Source organism: Notamacropus eugenii, chromosome 2, assembly GCF_028372415.1.
Source record: "Notamacropus eugenii isolate mMacEug1 chromosome 2, mMacEug1.pri_v2, whole genome shotgun sequence".
NCBI classification, from domain to species: Eukaryota; Metazoa; Chordata; class Mammalia; order Diprotodontia; family Macropodidae; genus Notamacropus; species Notamacropus eugenii.
In genome coordinates this window covers 332,604,780-332,627,465 of record NC_092873.1, presented here as the reverse complement: position 1 = coordinate 332,627,465, position 22,686 = coordinate 332,604,780, and the positions used below count along the sequence as shown (strand labels likewise).

At 34.7% G+C, this 22,686-nt stretch overlaps 1 protein-coding gene across 6 annotated transcripts in view; it reads left to right on the top strand.

The window, feature by feature from the left end:
* Positions 1-22,686, top strand: part of ABCA5 (ATP binding cassette subfamily A member 5) — a 116,296-nt gene that overhangs the window by 60,016 nt on the left and 33,594 nt on the right. For all 6 annotated transcript variants that reach the window (XM_072645529.1, XM_072645530.1, XM_072645531.1 and 3 more), the window contains 6 exons: positions 4,491-4,610; positions 5,740-5,941; positions 7,607-7,776; positions 11,728-11,855; positions 12,305-12,442; positions 19,612-19,725. In XM_072645529.1, the coding sequence (XP_072501630.1) occupies positions 4,491-4,610; positions 5,740-5,941; positions 7,607-7,776; positions 11,728-11,855; positions 12,305-12,442; positions 19,612-19,725 (872 nt within the window). The remainder of the gene's footprint in view (positions 1-4,490; positions 4,611-5,739; positions 5,942-7,606; positions 7,777-11,727; positions 11,856-12,304; positions 12,443-19,611; positions 19,726-22,686) is intronic.

The following is a 22,686-nucleotide window of genomic DNA, read 5'->3' as shown; positions in this document are numbered from 1 at the left end:
TCCCAGTGCCCTAGTCTTACAGTATTACTCTGGGTAGAACAAAGGAGAAGTAACTTGAGGTAGCTAAGCTGAGAGCCAAACACCCTTTCCCCTTCAGTGAATTTCTTCAAGGATCATTTCAGCAAGCACAGTCTTTCAGATATAATGGTTTTAGGGTGGGTGAATCTCCACCTCTAAAGGAGGAAAGCATTTGGGGTTATTATTGTTATATACTCAACAACCTGCCTCTACTGTGAACCTTACTTCCCAGGGACCTGTGCCATCCTCTAAATTGGATCTTTAAAGGGGGGTGATATTCTTATAGAAGTATTTCACACACGGAGGCAAACTCTTATTCCCTGCAGAGAAATCCTTTGTTTTGGGAGGTATTTACTGTGTGTTTACTCCAGTTACAGGGATGAAGAGAGGGGTAATGGTGAAGTAGTTTTGAAAGTGTTTGTGGACTCTCACTATTAGAACCAGCAGAGGAGTTCCTAGACCAAGAAAAAGCTGGAGCAGGATATGGAGCCACAAGGAAGAGCCAAACCCTGTTCTTGCCCTTTAGTGGTACAATATGTTATCTGGACTGTGCAGTTCAAAGGAAAGGGATCAAGTTGACTTTGTAGTGATCTTGGGTTCTTTCCATCAATGGGAGAGTGCAACCCCAGGATAATACTGTAAGTCTGGAGAATTGTATAGTTCCCTTCAATAGGTGAGGCTCATTAGAGGGTAGAGTTGTTGAACTCCCAAGAAACTCCTGAGTGCTTTTCTTCTTGAAGAAGGAAGGGACAGAGAAGGCTCCACCCTACAACTCTAATTTTTATCTCTTGCTTCATTCTTTCCATCTACTTTGGGAGAATTGTGGCCTAGACATTCTTTTTTTCTAGTGCTTTCTGATATGCACTATGGAATTACTCTCTTGGCTTTACCACTTTGTGATATTATGTTTGTTTTCTTCAGTGTACTCAAATCTCCAGCCTTATTTCTTTGATTGGGACAGGACTAGGCTCCGCTCCTCCCACTATCCTGTGAATGGAATGCCACGTCCTGCTTCTATCTTTTCTACAATCTGGATACTACTACTTTTGGCTTGAAACAATTCATGATGTAATTGCTAGCTTCTAGGATGCCTCCCCATTTTATTCTTTAACTCTGGTCTACATCAAGGGACTAGACCTAGAAGTGGGACTAGACCCCATTCTCTGCCTCATTCCCTGATTTCTGCCTCTGTAGCCTAGGGGCCTAATGCAGGCCCTAGCTTTGACCCCATCTCCTTGAACTAAATAACTAACTGTATATTGGCAACCCCCTACTGCTACCACAACAGGATATAGAGAATGTGCCTCTTAGGGAGCCATGGCACGGACAAACTAAGCATCTCTGTTCCATTTGTATTTCCTTATGTCAACCTATAGGGAGCTGACTTCATTGCTGTGGTTCTGACATTTTGGGATTGATCTTGCTTCGAGATCTTTTTACTAGAGATCACATTAGCTTTGATCTTCCAGCTTGTACTCTTGGTCAGAGTCCCCACAGCCCTACAGTCATCTTCTTTTGAACTTCAAGACTAGGTGGAAGAGCTTACTGGTATTTCCCTTTGATTTGATTGTTTTCTTAGATGATAAGTTGCCCTTTTAAATATTTCCTGAGATGTTTCTGAGGGCAGTTGACTTTAACCAGAACCTTTCATGTCACCATATTTGTCACAAGTTTGAAATACTATAGATCTAAAGAACTATATTAACCCCTGGAGGAAGTAGAAGCCTTCTCTTCAGAAGAGACTTCTCTTAATTGTTTATGAGCTTGAATTGCAAGTCCTTTTTTCTGTTTTATGTCGTGTTATATAATGTGGTTTCTTTATTTGATATTTTTTAGAACTAATTGCTTACATTAGAGCTGCTTTTTTTTTTGAGACCTAAACATAATATAAACCATAATCTGATATTTCCAAGGAGAAAAGCAAGCCAGATTCTCATGTACCTGGGGGAAATCATGGGTGGGAAAATGACAAAAAGAAATTACATCATGGACCAACAAGACTAAAACTGATTGTTATGAATGTTAACTTTAATTCTGGTTAATATCTTGTGGAAATTCATTGGTAAAAGACTATAAAACAACTTGGTAGATTATAAGTTACATAGCTTTGTAAAACAAAGAGAAAAGGACTTGAAGTAAAAACTAGTCTGGAAGAGCTTAGTGTCAGATCCAACTGAGCCACATTATCCTAAGAATTTATAAATGAAAATGATGAGAGAACAACAAATTGGTGGAAAATGTAGCAAATTTCTTAGTCATCAGAAATAAAAGAGCCACTACATTTGAACTGTAACGTTATAGTGTTCAGTATGTTATACGAAGAAATTGAAATGACACATAAGAAGACAAAAATCAGGGGAGTGATTCTTCAGACTAAGTACATAGAGAAGAAATTTGAGACTACAGTTGGCTACATTATCTTGAAAGCATTAGGGCGTTGTCTTATAGTTCAAGGAGAAGAAGATGCCCAAGGAATGGGGAAAAAAATCATAAACTGTTATTATACATGTAAAGGAAGTTGTTGATGCTGATATGGGTAGTTTTCTCAATAGTGATACAACTGCATTTTCTTTTTAAAAATTAAATTAATTTATTTTCAGTTTTCAGTAGTCACATAAGTTTTAAATTTTCTCACCCTCTTTCTCCCTTCCCTCCCCAAGGTGGCATGCCATCTTATATGGGTTCTACACATACATTCTTATTAAATACATTTTCACATTAGTCATGTTGCATAGAAGAATTGAAATGAATGGGAGAAAGAAAGAAAAAAACCAAACCAAAACAGAAGATAACACAAGAGAAAATAGTCTGCTTCATTCTGCGTTCTGTCTCTATAGTTCTTTCTCTGGATGTGGATGGCATTTTACCTCAAGAGTCCTTTGGGAATGTTTTAAGTTCTTGCATTGCTGTGAAAGGCTAATAAGTCTATCAGAAACAGTCCTGGCACATTGTGGCTATTCCTGGGTATACACCTACATTTTTCCCTGAAAGAGGAAAGACTGGTGAATGAGATGACTGTTCCTTCCAGGGGCATGGTCTGGGATAGCTACTCAGTGAAGTCTCAGTACTAGGTGAGACTCAGAACAACAGTTCTGAGATAGACTGATAGCCTTAAGTCTCTTTCATGTTGTGTAAAGATAGGAGTGCTTGCCTGGATCCCTGTATCCCCTCTCCCCCAACCTTCCAGTGCTTGTCTGGATACCTTTATTTTCTTGTCTTGATCTAGAATTTAAAATGTAAAGATCCCTTATGTGAAATTTTATAAATTTATCAAAATTGACTTGTTCCTCCAGTTTCCCCAAATTATTCTAATCATCATGGTAACTTTTTATGATGGAAAGGAAAATACATTGGTTTAATAGAGTAGAATACATTTATTGAATGAAATCAGCATTTTGAAAATACAGTAATCAAACTTACGGAAAATGCACTGTTCTGTAAAGAGCTGAAATCGCCTACTTCCCAGTCTTGTGTTGACTATTCCTGGCAAATCCAAATGATTTTAGAAGTATACCATCAGTGGTGAAGGGTGAGAAATCATTTAACATCCACTCTGGTTCAATAAATAAGTAAGCCATCAAAGGACTTACTGTCTTAGTGTTTTCCTAGAAGTACCCACTGTAGAATCTCTCTTTGGCACCTTCTGTGCATCCTCTAGTTTTTTCTCTGGCTGAGCTCCAGCTGGTCTTTCTAGTGTCTTTTCTTGTGGCCATACCTCCTGACCTTGAAGGCCTATGAGAGAAGTGTGGGATTCCTTTATCAATATCAATTCTTATCCACTATTGTAAGCTCACCATACTCTCGCTGTGTGTATCTATCTTGGTGTCCTAATGAATAGCTATTCTCTATTCCTTTGATTAAAAATGCCATGCTTAGCACTACAATTAACAGCCTTTTGTCTATTTTCTTTACATTTTGAGTTCTAGGCATTTCACTCTAGTGTTCTCTATATTTGCTGTTATTGTCTGGGTTGTCCAGATGACAAAATGCAAGGAAATGTTAAAGAAGACAGCCTGGTTACACAAGTGAAAAACTTCTAAAAAGGTGGATAAAATATTAAATAAAACCCTTATTTTTAAGAGTGCCTCTCTGAGGACTGGGCTCTAATCAGCCATTTTCCCCTCTTTCCTTTCCATTAGCAGAAATAATGTGTCCTACATATTTATTTTGCTTTCACAGGAAAGTATTTGACTACATGCAGCTTTATAAACAAATTTTAGTTTTAGAAAGGATCTTAAATATCATTTAATCCAATTCTCTTGTTTGAGAGACAAGAAAATTGGACTTTAGAGAGGTTAAGAAATGTGCGAAGTCACATATGTGGTTATTAGAAGACCCTAGAGCAGTTTTTAGATTCTCAGTTTAAGGTTCTCACTGTTTTATAGTGTTGCCTCCGAGAGAAATTGTAGAGAATGAGAGATTAGTGTTCTTAAGTAAGCAAGTTTTTTTTTTTTTTTAACTTCTTTTTTTAGGCTTGTTTTCTGACCTAGAGACCCATTCTAATTTGGGGATTATTTCTTACGGAGTTTCCATGACAACATTGGAAGATGTGTTCCTAAAGCTGGAAGTTGAAGCAGAAATTGACCAAGCTGGTAAAAAGCCTTACGTTCTTTGACAACTCAGAACCAGAAATTCAATTCAGTTTAACAAACATTAAGCACCTACTATGTGCAAGGTATAGTGCTAAACAGAGGAGATGCAAAGAGAAAAATGAAACAATCCCTGCCCTCAGAGAGCTTGCATTCTGCTGAGGGGGGAATGCAAATTGTGCACAGATAAGTAAATAGAAATAATTGTGGGAGGGAGAGGCTACTAACAACTGGGAGGTCAGGGAAGACTAGTCAGGAAATAGCATTTAAGTTGTATTTTGAAACAAGTTAGGGATTCTAAGAAGTGGAGGTGAGGAGGTATTAGTGCTACGTGAATATCATGATGTTGATAGAAATGTGTGGTTTTACCATTTTATAGTTTGTTAAATATATGATAGTGAAGGATATGTGATGTTTGCTTAAGCCACTTCCCTATACCTGTACTTCTTTAGGAAGACTGTGCCTGGAACATCTGTCCATTTATGTCCAGGATATTTTCAAGTAGAAAGGTCTTGAGAAGGCATAATTTTATTTAGTCTATTAAATGATCCTTCTATGTCCTAAGAGTACTGAAGCGCAGTCTGTGTGTTCATTGGCCAGGCATGCTATAGAATGAATTTCTTGGATTGGGTGAGAATTTGAACTCTGTAATATGTAAGGCCTTTTCTTCTATGTTTAGCATTATTGGAGGAAAAATACCTTAAGTGTCCTCTAGAGACTGTTGTTTATTTAGTTAGAAGATAGTGGTAAAAGTGATTATATACTAGTACTTTAAGGTTGCATTTCATAATAAAATGGTGACGTGTTAGACTGGTTTAAAAACCCCTCCGCTTTGTTGCTCAGTTTAATCAAAGATGGTTAAAAGATAAATTGATAATTTTTACTTTTTAACTGAAGCACTCATGTAGTTATTTTGGAAATACCTATTTTAAACATTGCATAATTTCATGTCCATCAGTGTTTGAAAGATTTGACATTAATGTTCTTGGATTTGGGCCAGTTGAAGATAAATAGATATTGGAAGTAAATTTATTTTTCTCTGTGCACATTAAAGTGTCTATTACAGGAACCTTTTTACTTTTGAGAGAAGTATACCACTTAACATTAATAAATTTTTCTTTTTGGCATATAGATTATAGTATATTTAGCCAGCAGCAATCAGTGGAAGAAACAGATTCAAAATCTTTTGATGAAATGGAGCAAAGTCTGCTTCTACTTTCTGAAACCAAAACATCCACAGTGAGCACTATGGCCCTTTGGAAGCAGCAAGTGTGTGTGATAACAAAGCTTCATTTCCTTACTTTGAAACGTGAAAGTAAATCATTGAGATCTGTGTAAGTATAATCATCCCTTCTGTCTGAATTTAATTTTCTCCCTTAAAAGAGATATGCACTGAGCTTATCTTCACATTTTTTAAATGTAGAAAATGGTTCATATAATTTAGAAAGCCTAAAATAGCCACTAGTACATATTACCAGAGATGAACAAAAATACTACTATGCTTACAGTTACTTCAGTTAATAGACTGCTGATAATCTTTATTTTTTCATTTATCTATAAAATGAAGGAATCTCACTAAGGTACCTTCCACTCAAAATTCTGTGCTTAAATATTCTATGTTCTTCTTCATTGTCATAACTTATATTTGTGTAGTTCCTTCACCCTTTCCAAAGTGTTTGTATGCTTTTTATCTCATTTCTTCTTCACAGCAATCCTGTGTATTAAATAAAGACATTATTATTATCCCTATTTGATAAGTAATGGAAACCCAGAGAAGTGGAGAGATTTCATCAAGCATTTATGTCAAGAGCCTGATCTCCAGTGTAGTTCTCAGAACTCTCAGTGCATTTTCTTAGAAAACAATGTGGGATAGTGGGAAAAGACTGTACTTGGAGTCAGGAGATGTGGATTCATATTTTAGTCCTGACACTTAATAACTAGTCAGCTGGACATAAGTCATTTCACCTCTTGAGACTCAGTTGCCTTATGAGTAAGACGGTGCTAATTCACAGGATTGTCACGAAGAGAATGCTTTGTAAACCATAAACCACTGTACAAATGTATTTGTGTCACACTGTTCCTCAACCAAATGTCTATAAGGTGTCATAATTACAAATATTGCCTTCATGAAATAAAATTTATTAAGCATCTCCAATGCAAATTGTACTTATCTTCTATGGTTTCTTTAAAAAAACTAATAGAAATTTAACTTAATATTTAATTGAGATAAGTGTAAATGATGTACTTATGAGGTTTTTTCTCATATATATGTGTATTATGTTTTATATATTATTAGCTTTTAATATATGAAATAAATGTGCAAAAGCAGGATCAGTTAGGCCGAACTCCACATTGTCACTGAGTACAAGATACCAGAGTACACAATTCTGAGATAGGGATTTGTGACACCTATTGAAGATAAGAATGTGACATGAAGTCTCTTGCAAAAGAGACTAAATGTCAAGGAAAAGCTCAAACAATGGGCAGTAGACAGGAATTGCTTAATTTATACTGAAAAAGAAGCTAATGTTTAAATAAGATAGGGTAAATTCAGGACTCTCCTCTCTTTGCTTTCACATCATGAAGAAATTTGTAATCACCATGCTGATCCTGCTTATCTGTCTGGGATTTCTCAAATCAAGAGTGATATACTGTCCAATCCAAAGTATGTGTGTTTATACCAGTTTAGTTTTGCATGCTCTGACTGTGTAGAGTTAACTTGATTCAAAAATCTCCTTTTTGCCATTGCTTAATTTCAGTATCAGATATTCTGGCTTTTGTACTTGGAGCTGAAGTTGTAAAATTAATTTGTCCATGGAACTGAATACTGTATGCTTTTTTTTTAGTCTTTCTGCCAGTGCCTCAATCTGTTCTTTTATCACAGACTTCATACCTATCATGTGAATAAGGATTTGTTTAAAACATTTGCTAGTGACTTAGAAAAAATTGCCGTGATTTGCAAGTCCTTTAAATTAATAGGCTTTTTTTTTCTTTTTAAGGTTGCTCCTGCTTTTAATTTTTCTTGCAGTTCAGGTTTTCATGTTTTTGGTTCATCATTACTTTAAGAATACTGTTGCTCCCATCAGACTTACTCCAGATTTATATTTTTTGAAACCTGGAGAGAAAGCTCACAAATACAAAACAGGCCTTCTTCTTCAAAACTCTACTGGTAAGATTTGGGATTCAGGTAGATTCTTAAAATATTCTAAGGTGAAATTTTTAACCAAACATAAAATCTACATAATTTAAAACAAAGTGAAATAATCTTGTTACTAATGAAGAGCAATATAAATATAGACATGACAGTTTATTTTGCATGTAAACATTTATAATTATTTAATGTTTCAATAATATTTATGATAAAATTATAATTATTTACTATCCCAACATATTTTCTATAATTATAATAAATTTGCCTTCACAATACAGTAATGTTGAATTATCTAATTTTTTAATGAACCCCAGATTTTCAAAGTAATTGATATTTTAGTCATTAGGCACAAAATCTTTAAAATTAACTCTTTGTGGAAATTTTTTTGCAATATATTAGATATTTTATTTTTTAAAACAGAATAGAATGAATATAATTTAATGTTTTCTTAGTGACTTAGGGGCATTATTGATACTTCTAAATATCGTGTTGGTTTGTAATACATATATTGGAGTGTGTACTGTTGCTTTCTCTTGTAACATAATTGGTGTGCTTCTGTGCCACAGTAATGACTTGAGAGACAGCTATATATTTTAAAATTGTCTTTTTTCTGCTGTCAACGTCTGTGCTGACTGGTTAGCTCTGTTGCCAATTTTAATGTTTCCCGTGCTTCTGAGTACCAAAGTACTCTTGTTTTTCTATGTTTTTTCCCTCTAAAAATTTTTTGTTTCTTCTACCATTTCCTCTTCTGTTTTATTTATTTTTTTTAACCTGAATGGCTAGAGAGGTGAAATGTGAGGTAGAAAATAGTATCATTTTTGGTTTCTGAGAATTTTTTTTTTCCCGAGTGGAGAAGACCCTAAATTATTTATTTCATTCTTTCAACCTTAACACGCCTCGCACCAAATAATGAAGGCATTCCTTTTCATATTTTTAGCAAAAAAAGGAATTACATTTTGTTTGGTGTAATTTTTGGGTGTTCTGATTTTTAGTTATTCTCAGCTATTCTGGTGGTTGTTCAGTGTGTAGAGATTTTTTTTTTAAACTGTTAGAAAAATGTACTTATCTGTGTATCCATTTGTTTCTTAATTTTCTTTATAAATTTTTGATTCAGCACCATTATAGTTTTGGGGCCTTCACAGAATTAAGGTATTACTATTTTTCATTTAAAAAATTATGAAAATTCCTAAAAGTCTGATTGCCTAACATTGTGCTTCCTACATCTGTGCTTCTTCTCTCCCGTTGCATGCATGAGGAATGCTAAGTAAATCATCAATCATGTGCACAACCTTCCTAAAGCAGAACTGATAACAATACTGACAACAGTAAACTTGTTTATTCATATCTATTAAAAAGAAGCATTTTACTTGTTTTAAAATTGTCAGCACCTGTTGAATTAAAATGAAGAGAAATGCCATTTATAGTTATAAAGTACAAAATTGAGCAGAGTAGATAATGGCATGCACAAAATTTTGATAGCCAAATTGATATGCCATGGATAACAGAATAGACTGTGTAGTTTATTATAGTATGTAAGAATCCTTCACTTCTCAGTTTATGGGTTTTTCACAAAGTGGTATTGTCATATTAAAGACATTGTTGGTTAAATTCAGCAAGCATTTACTAACTAGCTACTGTATGCCAGGTACTGTATGAAGTGTTGGAGATATAAAGGCAAAAAAGAAAACAGTACCTGCCTTGAAAGGCCTTGCATTCTGTCAGGGGAGGCAACATGTATACAATTGAGTATGTGTATGTGTGTGTGTATGTGTATGTATATTTTTTTAAAGATTAATTTTGGGCAATAGGCACTAATACTCAGGGGAATCAGGATAAGGCATATGTTATTAGGTTGAGTTTGAGATCAATCTTGAATAGAGCTAGAAATTTCAGGAGGTCGAGATGAGAAGGGAGACCATTGTGGGCATGAGTGACAGCTCATACAAAGGCAAAGAGACAGGAATGTCAGCAAGAGCAAGTAGACCAATTTTGTTAGTGCATAGATTGTGTGAGAGACAGTAATCTGGAATGATTGCTTGGAATTGTTGGATTGTGAAGTGTTTTAAATGTCAGAGAGAGGAGTCAGAATTTTATTCTGGAGGCTGTAGGAAATTTCTCAAATAAAGGAGTGACATGGATCAAACTAGAGTTTCAAACAGACATATTATGTATTTAAAACTTTATTTTAATATGTTTAATGGTGCAGTTGCTTTTGGCTCTCTGGCTTTTGGTGACCAGACAATAGCATAGTTAATATTGTAATATTCAAAGATTTTCCTGTACTAGAAAGAGCTCAGAAATTTTGGAACTGTTTTCTTCCACATTTTCTAATCATTGCACGTTTCACCATTGTCATTTGATAGCTTGAGCATTGACCTTCACTCTTTAAACCTGGCACATGGAGAACATGTTTATATTTAGATCATCTGTGATGATGAAGACTACACATATCAAAAATGTTTCTTTCTTGATAGGAATTTTAATTTTAAGAAAATCTAACTTAAAATTTAATTTTAAGAATTTAGATTTAAGAATCTAAATTCAATTTATTTTTAAATTTTGTAAGTAAATTATTATGCTTCTGATGCTATTGGCAGAAGAAATTTAACTTACCTAATACAGCCTAGCAAATATGTATTATTTATTATGTTCACTGTTTTCAAGATCTAAAGATGAAAAATGATATAGTCACTACTATATCTAGGAGTTAACAGTGTAAGAGTGGGGATGAAGCATGTGCGGAAATGATTATAAGAAAAACTAGAATGTGGTAAGAGCAAAGGAAGGGTTCCACATGTTAAGAGGAATAGTAAACCTAGGGAATCATAGAGGGTTTCACAGAAAACGTATCATGAATATAGTCGCGAAGGAATAAAAGATTTCAGCAAGTAGACATGAGGAGGGCAAGTATGTTTTTAATCAAGTGAAAACATGAAGGCAGGGGAAGGCTGAACAGGCTTGAGGGACGGCAAGTGGTTCTTTTTCTATGGAATATAGAATGTTAGAAGTGTGAGGTAAGGCCAGAAAGTTAGGTTTGAGTCAGACCATAGGATTTGAATGTCATTCTAAATTGCTGTTGTGCTGTGTGTGTCCAATAAGTGATGGGAAGCCAGTAGAGCCTGTATAGTTTTCTGAGCTAGGAAATGGTAGAAGTATATTATGAAGATTGTTTTGGCAGCAAAGTAAAGAATGAATTGGAGTGGAGAGAAAGACCAGAGACAGGATGGTTAAAGTTAGGAAGGTCTAAATTAGTGTGTTGATTGTATGAATAGTGAACTAGTGTGATGATAGTATGAAAGGCAGCATTGTGGAAAGAGAACCTAGTTTCAAATCTTGTCTCTGCTACTTACCTGCTCTGTGATTTTGGGCATGTCACTTACCCTTTCTGTGCTTTAGTTTCCTCACAATAAAATGGGGGAGAGAAGAAAGGTTGTACTAGATGACTTCTAAGATCCCTTATAGCTCTAAATTTATAATCCAGTGATCCTAAGATCAACAGACTTGGGAAGTAATTGAATGTAGGTTTAGATAGAATTATGGTTTAGGGAATCATAGAATATATATGACTGAGAGAATTACGGGGTTAGGGAAAGGGAAGAGAGAGAAGTGATAACAAAATCAAGAACCTAGGTGACTAGGAATGTTACTGAGAAATGGGCAAGGTAGGAATAGGGAAAAGTTTTCATGGAAAAGGTGATGACTTTAAGTTTTGAAGTGACCATTGAACAGCCAGGTGGAGATGATCAATAAATATTTGGAATTTTGGGAATGAAGTACAGTGGAAATTTGAGAGTCTTCTTTATAGATGAAGCTGATCATTAAAACCATAGGGGAGTGTGTAGAATGATGAAAAGACAAAATACTTGAAATATTCTGTTTTTAAAAAAGTAATTTTTGATTGTGGTGGTATAATTATTTTTTCACCTGAAGTAATTAATGCATTGGTATTTTCTTATTCTTTTGTGCCAGACACTGATATTGATGACCTCCTAAGTTTCTTCACAAGTCAGAACATCTTGGTGGATTTGTTAAATGTCAGTGACTATATCACTGCTGCTCCTCACAGTGCAGCTTTAAATGTAATGAATTCAGAAAAGGTAAGACAAATGTATATAGATAAAGTGTGTGTGTGTATATCTGTATATTAGTTTTTGTTGATAAAACTCGACTTATCAAATGTATATTTCCATGGAATATAAGAGAAGGGGGGGGTTGGTTCATAGTTCATAGTTCAAGGTTCTGTCTTCAAAGTTACACTATTTTTAGTGTTAATCAGGAAATTGTAAACACCAAGTTCAGGAGCTATCAATATCTTAAGAAATATTCGGAGAGCCAAAGAAAGATAGATGGCATTTAATAATAGTTACAAAGTAGCATATCAGTAATAGGCAAATACAAAATCAAATGCACGGTAGCAATTATTTTTCTCTTTTGTTGTAAGATATTTGTAACTTTTCATTAGTACTATGATTCATTCTCTAATATCAGTCACAGTAAAATACAAAATCAGTTGCACTCTAGTAATTATTTTTCTCTTTTGTTGTAGGACTACATGTTTGTAACTGTTTTTAATAGTACTATGATTTATTCTCTACCAGTATTAATGAATGTTATTAGCAATTCAATTCTTTATCACTTAAATGTGACAGAAAATATCCAGATCTGGAACACACCATTCTTTCAAGTAAGTTGACTGCAGATTCTAAGCTAATATATAGAAACTTCCTTGGAACACTGAGAGATTAAGTAATTTGTTCAAGGTTAAACAATTAGTAGGTGTCAGAGGCTGGACTTGAACTCACGTTTTTGACTCTGTGGCCATCTTTTTCTGTTGTGTCATGTTGCCTCTCTACAAGGCTGCAGGAAGCAAAATGCATCAAAAAATGAAAATAATTAAAAATACATATACTTACAAATAGTTATATGACTATAAAATTAGGCTTCATTTAAACATCTTTTCCTTTCTTAACACTAGCAGTAGTTCCTAGAAATCATGTTAATGTTTTTGCTGGCCATTTTCTGTTGGTGAATCTCTTCTCTAATTGTCAGTTTCTATCTAATTGTCAGTATGTTCTTCCAAAAAGAATTATTTGAATATCAAAGGATTCAGGAAAGCTCTTGCAGAAATTGAAGAAACTCTCAAATGTTTTTGCAATGATGTCTATTTTTAAATTCATTTTTTAATAAATAAAAGTCTACTTTCCCTTCTCTCCTCCCAAATTGGGGGGTGGGGAAGGGGCGCCAAAACCAAAACAAAACTCACGTAACAAATATGCATAGTCAAGCAAAACAAATTCCTACATTAGCTATATCTCAAAATATGTGTCTCATTTTTCATCTTTGAGTTCATCACCTTTGTTAGGAGGAGAGTAGCATGCTTCATGATCGGTCTTATTGTAATTGTGGGTAATTACTATGTCAATCAGATTTTTTAAGTCTTTCAAAGTTGCTTATCTTAATGTTTTTGTTACTGTAACAGTTGTTTTCGTGAGTGTTCACTTCTCTAGGATTTTCTGAATATACCATTATATCATATGCAAAGAGTGATAGCTTTGTTTTCTTGTTGCCTATTTTTATTCCTTCATTTTTTTATCTTATTGCTATAGCTAGCATTTCTAATACAGTTTTGAAAAAGAATGGTGATAGTAGTCATTCTTGCTTCACCCATAATCTTATTGGGAAGGCTTCTAGTTTATCTCCTTTACACATAATGTTTGCTCTTGATTTTAGATAGATGCTTCTTATTTTAAGAGAGGCTGCATTGATTCCTGTGCTTTCTAGTGTTTTTAGTAGTAATGGGTGTTACATTTTATCAGAGGCTTTTTCTGCATCCACTGACATAATCACGTGATTTGTGTTGCTTTTTTATTATTTATTATGGTCAACTGTGCTGATAGTTCTCCTGTGCTGAACCTGTCCTGCGTTACTAGTATGAATCCTACCTGGTCATAGTATATGATTTTTCTGATATATTGCTGTAATTTCCTTTCTAGTATTTTATTTAAGAATTTTTCTTTGATATTCATTAGGAAAATTGGGCTATGGCTTTCTTTCTCTGTTTTTGCTCTTCCTTCAGGACCATATTTGTGTCATAAAAGGAATTTGGTACGACTCCTTCTTAACTGTTTTCAAATAATTAATACAGTATTGGAATTAATTGTTCCTTAAATTTACTTGTGAATTTACTTGTGAATCTCTGTGGTCCTGCTAATAGTTTTCTTAAAGAGTACAATTATGACTTATTCAATTTATTTTTCTAAGATAGGTTGAGTATCTTTTATTTTAATCTTATTTTAATGTAAATATTCACTTAGATAATTACATTTATTGGTATATAATTGGGCAAATTTCATCTTCACTGCTGCTGAATTCACCCTCTTTATTTTCAATTTTCTCTTTTCTTTTTTTTAATCAAATTAACCAATCTGTTTTATTTATTTTTTCATGAAACCAGCTCCTACTTTTTGTTAGTTTAATGGATTTTTTACTTTCAGTGTTATTAATCTCTCCTTTGATTGTCAGGATTTTTAACTTGTTGTTTAGTTGGGGATTTAAAAGTCTTTTTTTAGTTTTTTGGGTTGTTTTTTTTTTTACTTGCGTGCTTGATTCATTGATTTGTTCTTTCTCCCTTTTATTGTTGTATATGTTTAAAGATATAGGTTTTCTCCTAAGTCCTGCTTTTGCCGCATCCCACAAATTTTGTTATGTTGTCCCATTGTTGTCATTCTCTTTAATGAAATTAAATTAAATTAAATCCTTATTTATTGAAATTATTGTTTCTATAATTTGTTCTTTGACCCACTCATTTTTTAGGATTAGGTTATTTTGTTTAATTTTTAATCGATGCTTCCACAGCTCTTTATTGAGTATATTTTTTATTGCTTTGTGATCTAACAAGGAAGCATTTAATATTTTTGCTTTTCTGACTTTGTGAGGTTTTTATGCCCTGCTACATGGTCAATTTTTGTAAAGGTGCCATGTTTAGCCGAAAAAAAGGGATACTCCTTTCTATTCCAATTGCTTTTTATTCAGAGGTCTAACTTTTCTAAAATTCTATTCAACTCCTTGATGTCTTTCTTGTTTATTTTATGTTTGGATGTATTTAGCTCTGAGAGGAGAAAACTGAGATCCTCTACTAGTACAGTTTTATTGTCTGTTTCCTCTTGTAACTCACTTAAGTTTTCCTTTAAGATTTTGGTTGCTGTACCATTTGGTGCATATATTTTTAATATTGATATTACTTCATCGTCTGGTGCCTTTCAGCAAGATGTAGTTTTCCTGTTTATCCCTTAGGGTTTGGGGTTTGGTTTGTTTGTTTGTTTTGTTTTTTTTTGCTTTTGCTTTGTCTGAGATAACGATCATTACCCCTGCCTCTTTTACTTTAGCTGCAGCATAATAGATTCTACTCCAGCCCCTTATTTTAACACTTGTATTTCAAGTGTTTTGCTTTTTTTTAAACAGCATCTTGTTTGATTCTCGGTTTTAATCCATTCTACTATTTGCTTCCATTTTATGGGTCAGTTCATCCCATTCACAGTTGTAATAACTAATTGTGGGTTTCCCTACCTCTTATTTTTTTCTGTTTATCTTTCTCTCTTTCTTTTTATATACTGTCCCTCTTCTAAAGTTTGTTTTGCTTCTGACCACTGCATTCCTTTATTTCTCCTCTCTTTTATCTCTCCCTTCCTTTCTCTTATCTCCTTCCCCTCCTGCTTCCCTGTTGGATAAGATAGATTTCCATACCCAGCTAAGAGTATGTGTGTGTGTGTGTGCGCGCGCGCGCGTGTGCACACGCATGCGTGCTCGTGTGCGTGTGTGTACATGCACGCACACTCCCTTTTTGAACCAGTTTAGGTAAGAATGAGATTCAAGCATTGTCTTACCCCACCCCTGGCATTTTTACCTCCACTTTAAAAGTTCTTCCTTAGATTCCTCTATCTCACATAAAGTGAGATGATTTTCCCCATTCTTCCTCTGCCATCCCCTGTCTCCCAGTGCATCCTTCTTTCTTACCCATTCATATTTTTTTAGATCACCTCAACATAATAGATTCATACCAATGCTCTCTGTCTATGTAGAGTCCTTCTAACTGTCCCACTAATGATAAAGTTAGAAGTTACATGTATCGTCTTTCCATATAGGAATATGAACAATTTAACTTTATTGAATCCCATATAATTTCTCTTTCATCTTAACCTTTTAATGCTTCTCTTGAGACTTGTTTTTGAAAGTCAGATTTTCTGTTTTCTTTGGTCTTTTCATCAAGAATTCTTGAAAGTCCTGTATTTTATTAAATGTCCATTCCCCCCCCCCCCCCCCAAAGGACTATACTCAGTTTTACTGGGTAAGTTTTTCTTGGTTGTAACTGTAGCTCCTTTGCCTTCCAGAATATCATATTCTAAGCACTCTTCTCTTCTAACATGATAGCTGCTAATTCTTACGTGATGTTGACTGTGGTTCCATGATATTTGAATGGTTTCTTTTTGGCGGCTTGATATGTTTTCTATTTGACTTAGATTCTGTAGAATGTGTCTATGGTATTCCTGGGAGTTTACATTTTGGGATCTCTTTCAGGTCGTGGTGGTCAGTGGATTTATTCAGTTTCTATTTTGCCCTCTTGTTTAGGATATCAGGGTACTTTTCCTTTATGATTTCTTGAAATATGGTATCTGTGTATAACTGATATAAAATTGCTTACCATCTCAGGGAAAGAGGAGAGAGGGGTGGTATAGGATTGGGAACTCAAAGCTTTAAAAAAGCCCTAATGAATGGTTATTGTTTTTACATGTTAAAAAAAATAAAGAGGAATTTGAAACAACAGTAAAAAAGAAATATAATGTCTAGGGTCTTTTTTGGAGTCCAGTAATTCTCAAATTATCTCTCCTCAATATGTTTTCCAGGTCAGTTATTTTTCTGATGAGACAGTTCACATTTTCTTCTATTTTTTTAGTCTTTTGACTTTGTTTTATTGTTTCTTGATGTCTCATGGAATCATTAGCTTCCATTTTGCCCAGTTCTGATTGTTAAAGAATTATTTTGATCACTAAGCTTTTGTACTTTTATTTATTAAACCATTTGGCCAATTCTGCTTTTTAAGGAGTTTTCTTCAGTGAATGTTTGTGCCTCTTATTAGGCTAATCCTCTTTCTTAAGGTGTTATTTTCAGTTGTTTTTTTTAAACTGTCAGTTGTCTTTTCATGATTTTCTTTTCTTTAATTTCTTTCCCTAATTTTTCCTTTACTACTCTTACTTGATTTTGAAAATTCATTCTTAGGTCTTCTAGGAATTCTTATTAGTCTTGTGTCTAACTCAAATATTTTCTTTGAGACTTTACTTGTGGTTATTTTGACATCTTCATCTTCTTCTGAATTTATGTCTTGATCTTTTCTTGTCACTGGAACAGCTTTTTAATGATCATGTTCTTTTTGCTTATTTGCTCATTTTTTCCTAGCTTGTTTTTTGACTTTGTTATAAAGCTGATGTCTGTTCCCAAAAGGGTTGGGCCAAGGTGGGGGGGCTGGGAGCTGTTGAAGGCTTCAGGCTTTATTGCATTGCTGTTTTTGGAGGTAGTTTTGGGGCTTTGAAAGTTGTTGGGTCACTGCTTTCTTGATCTGAACTCTGATTCTGATCTAGAAGGGGCCTCTGACCCCTCTGTTAATACTGCGTCTCAGGGTTCCTGCTCCCTTGGTAACACAACTGCTACTATTGCTCAGGGCCTTTGCTTCCTCATGACTGAAAATGATCTTCTCGGCCCTTAAACTTGACCTGGAAGTGGGTTTAGGCAGTGAAATTGTCAAACAGTGTCTGGTCCTATGCCTAGTGCTAGACTAGGATCCCATGTAATCTTTTTTATTTAAAAATTATTTTATTTGTTTTCAGTGATCTGCAATACTTCCATAAATCTTACTTTTTTTCCCCCTTCCTGCCCCTCTTCACCCTTTCCGTTTCCACTCCCTCCCCAAGATGGCATGCAATATTTTATAAGTTCTACACATATATTCCTATTAAGTACATTTTCACCTTAGTCATGTTGAATAGAAGAATTAAAATGAATGAGAGAAACCATACAACAAAACAAAACATAATACAAAAGAAAATAGTCTGCTTCATTCTACAGTCCAAAATTCCATAGATCTTTCTCTGGATGTGGAAGGCATTTTGCCTCAGAAGTCCATTAGGAATTTTTTAGTTCTTGCATTGCTATAAAGGACTAAGTCTACCAGAAAAATTCCTTGCACACTGTGGTTGTTGCTGTGTACAAAGTTCTCCTGGTTCTGCTCCTTTCACTCAGCATCAGATCATATAAGTCTTTCCAGGCCTCTCTGAAGTCTTCCTGTTCATCATTTCTTCCAGCACATAAGTATTCCATTACATTCATATACTGCAACTTGTTCAGCCATTCCCCAATAGATGGACTTCCCCTTGATTTCCAGTTTTTGGCCACCAGAAGGAGATCGGCTGTAAATATTTTTGTACGTGTGGGGCCCTTTCCCATTTTTATGATCACTTGGGGATATAGTCCCAGAAGCAGTATTGTTGGGTCAAAGGGCATGCACATTTTTGTAGCCCTTTGGGCATAGTTCCAAATTGCTCTCCAGAATGGTTAGATCAGCTCACAGCTCCACCAACAATGCCATATAATCTCTTTCTGACCAATTGCCTCATGCCCTTACTCCCAAAGCTACTCCTGTTGCTGCTATTGCCATCAACAAGTGCTACCACTGGGTGATACATCCATGTGGGCTCTGGGTTGTTCTCTATTCCCATATCAAAGATCTCTTCTGGAGACCTCATACATTGTCTTTGGGTGGAAGAATGTCTCACCCAGACCTTTTTTTGTTGGCTTTAATGCTCCGGAATTTGAGTTGAAGTGTTATTTTAGAATTATTTGGTCCACATCCAGAAAAAGAACTATGGAGTCTGAATGCAGATCGAAGCATATTATTTGTTCTCTTTTTTGGGAGTTGTTGTTTTGTTTCATTTCTTCTTTTTCACGGTTCCTTCCATTGGTTCTAATTCTTCTTTATAACATGCCTAATGTGAAAATATGTTTAATATGAATGTATATGTAGAGCCTATGTCAGATTAAATGCTATCTTGGGGAAGGGGGAAAAAATTTAAAACTCAAAAGCTTATGGAAGCGAATGTTGGAAGCTAAAAATAAATAAATATTTTTAAAAAGATATTTGGAGAGGAATTTTGGAAGAGCTCAACTGTTATACTTTGTCAATTCTACCATTTTGACTCCACCCCTCAGATCAGCGCTTTTTTCCTAGAATTTTAATTTCTTTTTTATAGCTAAAGTTCACACTTTTAATAGCCAAAGACAAAGGGAAAATTCAACTAAAGGGCTACATAGATCTGAATTCCTATGTTCTAGCACTCATGCAGTTTCTTATTCATTTGTTTTGTTTTCTGTTAGGTTCTGCCTGGCTTGTACTCATACCATACTCTTATTATTATCTGTCTCCTCCAGTATTTGTTCAGCCATTTATATTTCAGCATCTCCTGCTCACCTTCCACCTCATTGGCCCAATGGCCATGTGTTCTTTTTCTCAGAATGTGCATGTTTACTTTAAGTAAAGCATATTTCATCTTTCACAATAATGGAGTGAAGTAGATTTGATAGATTCACTTTCTTGTCTCTATTCCACACGCAGTGAAACAGAAACTAAGTGATTTACCCAAGGTCACACAGCCAGTTATTGGCCTAACTTTGACTTGAGTCTAGGTTTCTAATCAGCCTCCTAACTTTATATATATATGAAATGTATATTTTTATGTGTTACTTAGTCCTTTTAATACTTTAAAAGAAAAGATAAGTTACTTTGGATTCTATATTTTTTTGTTTTAGGAAATTACTGACATAGTTTTTAGAATTGAGTTGTATTTTCAAGCAGCTTTGCTTGGAATCATTGTGACTGCGATGCCACCCTACTTTGCAATGGAAAATGCAGAAAATCATAAGGTAATGTAAATACTTTAAAAAAATGAATTGCATATTCATATTGCTTACATACAAAAGTTGAATTTATAAAAATAGATTTGGGAACAACTTTTGCATTATAAAATTTCTTTGACCAAAATATTTATGCTATAAGTTTTCTTTTAATACTCAAGTCTTTAGTTGCTATTTGTCATTCATTCTCAGAGAGGACCACAACATCAGGGAGATGATGCCATGACATACAAGTTAATTGGATTTAAGTGAGGGAAGGCTGGGCAGTCACTAGTGTTCCTTTCTTCTCCAGAATCATCTGGGTCCAGTGGCAAGATATAGATCAGGACAACTGGAGGTGACTCAGGAAGTAATGGGGGATCTTGGCCTTTTCAAGCTAAGGTTTTTAACAGGTCTTAGCTTAACTGAGGCAATTCATTGATTAAGGCTTAATAAGAAATGAGTCAGAGAATGGCATCTATCTCTACCTAGTCCAAAAAAAAAAAATTTCCACAGAGAAGAGAGTCAGGATTTCTGAGCAAAACAGAAACAATTGCTATTTACATTCATGCTGAGTCAATCAGGACCAAACAATGACCAAGTAGGGCTTGAGTGGGACCTATTGTTGACCAATCAGAGGCAGAGTTAGTACTTAAGTCTTTAGTACATTTTAAATAACGATTCTTTTATACATAACTTTTCAAGAACATAAATATTGCACTTGCTGAAAATGTACTTTTTGGAAATTTTAAATTTGTTAGATTTGTCTCATATTTGTTATAGAGAGTATTCGGGGCTTGATCATAGCTATGATGTTTTAGAGGCAGGTTTTAGAGACATTAACTCTTGCTAATCACAAAGCCAGTTTTCAATATAATAATAATGTTAGCAATAATAACATTTATATAACTGTATGCCAAGAACTATGCCGAACACTTCGCAGTTATCATATTTGATCTTCACAACAACCATGGGAGTGCTTTTATAGGTGCTTTTTTTAATTGATGAGAAAACTGAGCCAAAAAAAGGTTAAGTAACTTGCCCTGTGTCAGCTAGTCTGATACATAGTCTGAGGCCATATTTAAACTCATTTCTTGCTTACTCCCGGCTATGCGCTCTATCCACTGTGCCTTCTAACAGACTGTAAGTTGGAGAAAGCAGGTACCTGTCTCTGTTAGTTGAGGAAGTTCCCTTTAGCAATGAATCACGAATCCAATCTGAAAAACAGTATGAAAACAGAAGTACAAAACCATGTGCTAATGATTCTTGAGAATCATTCATTTGGAAACAGTAATACAATGGTCTTCTAGATCTTCTTACATAAATCAAAGAAACATAGAATTTGAGAGTTGGAAGTCATTTCATTTGTCATGTAATTTAACCTCTACAAGAATGAAATCCACACTGTAACATACTGGATAGATGGTCATCTAGTTTCTGTTTAAAGACCTCCAAAGAGGGACAGCATATGTGACTGCAGGAGTAATTTGACTTTTAAAGTACTGTGTAATATAAATTTTTGTATCTCTCAGTGCCTGTCACATAATGATAGGAATTGGAACTGGGTGGAAATTCCTTCTGCCAGTTCATGATAGGTACTTTTCCTGCAACTTGTAGCCGTACAGAGTTTCCTCCAATACTAAAGGATTATGTCACTTGAGCAGGACCACTCATCTAGAAAGTATCAGAGGCAAGATTTGAACCCAGGCCTTCCCAGCTAACGAACACCATCTCTCTTTCCTCTCTGCCATGCTGCCTTTTGTGTTAGGTGTTGTGGTGAATGTTAATAAATATTAGTTTATTGAAAGAATGAATCTCTTTTAGCTGGCATTTCTACTTTCCCCCAATTTTATCCATAAAGACAAGGAACAGGTTTAAGGCTTTATGTTGTAAACATTTAATAAAGCTTTATTTGCAACTCTGTGTGATTCACTGATTGTGGGAGGGTTATACCCAAAGCCAACTCAATTTTGTTCATCTTTAATGTTACTTAATCTTACATAATATTAACTATCACACTTGAGCATAGTCAGGTACTCCAAACCTTTCCTTTACCCATGACCTGCTCTTATAAATCCTGGGCCTTTTCATAATCTTCATTTTTCTTGACTTAGAACATTGACTAAAGTCAGATGAAAAATTAAATTCAAAGGTAGTATATATTGAAATTCTTATAATTCTGCACTTGCATATTATTTTGTTTGCTTGTGGGTTTTGGGTGGTCTTTTTGAGCAGTTTTGACCTGACTTATGCTCACCCCATGTTTTTCTTAGTATTATTCTCCAACTTTTGTCCTTATTTACATAGAACTATTATAACCTTTCCTGTAACTGCTTGCTTTCCTTTTCCTTATTCTCGTTGATTGTGTTGCACCATTTGAATACTTGATCACCCTCCCTTTCAAAGTTTTCCTGAAGTTTTCTTTGATTGTTCTATCTGCATGACTACTCCCCAGCATCCTTTGCTGAATCATTATCTATATTTAGCCCTATAACTATGGGTATATACTAAAACTGTCCTCTTTTTTTTTTTTTTTTACAATATCTCTTAGAAACCTCAGATTTGTAACTTTGAGAATTATCCTCAACGATTTACCCTTCCTTAGCTCCCATATCCAATCAGTTGCCAAATCTGTCAGTTCTGGCTCTTCTGTACAATCTCCTATCTTTCTTTCTACTTATTCAACCAACTCTTTAGTTCTGGTCCTTCTCAACTTTTACCTGTACTGCTTCTATAGCCTTCTAGCTGATTTCTCTGTCCGTTTATTTTCCATATGGCTTCCAAAGTGATATTCCTAAAGCACAAGTCTGACCATGTCACTTCTTTACTTGCTACTCCAGTAGTTTCCTATTTCTTCTAGGAATAAATACAGACTTTTCTGTTTGGCATTAAAAACTCTTAATAACCTAGGTTCCTTTTTCTCTCAACTCTTCAGTATCTCCCTGTTTGCTAATTCTTTCCCTGACGCCTAGAAATACCTCCATGTCTCTC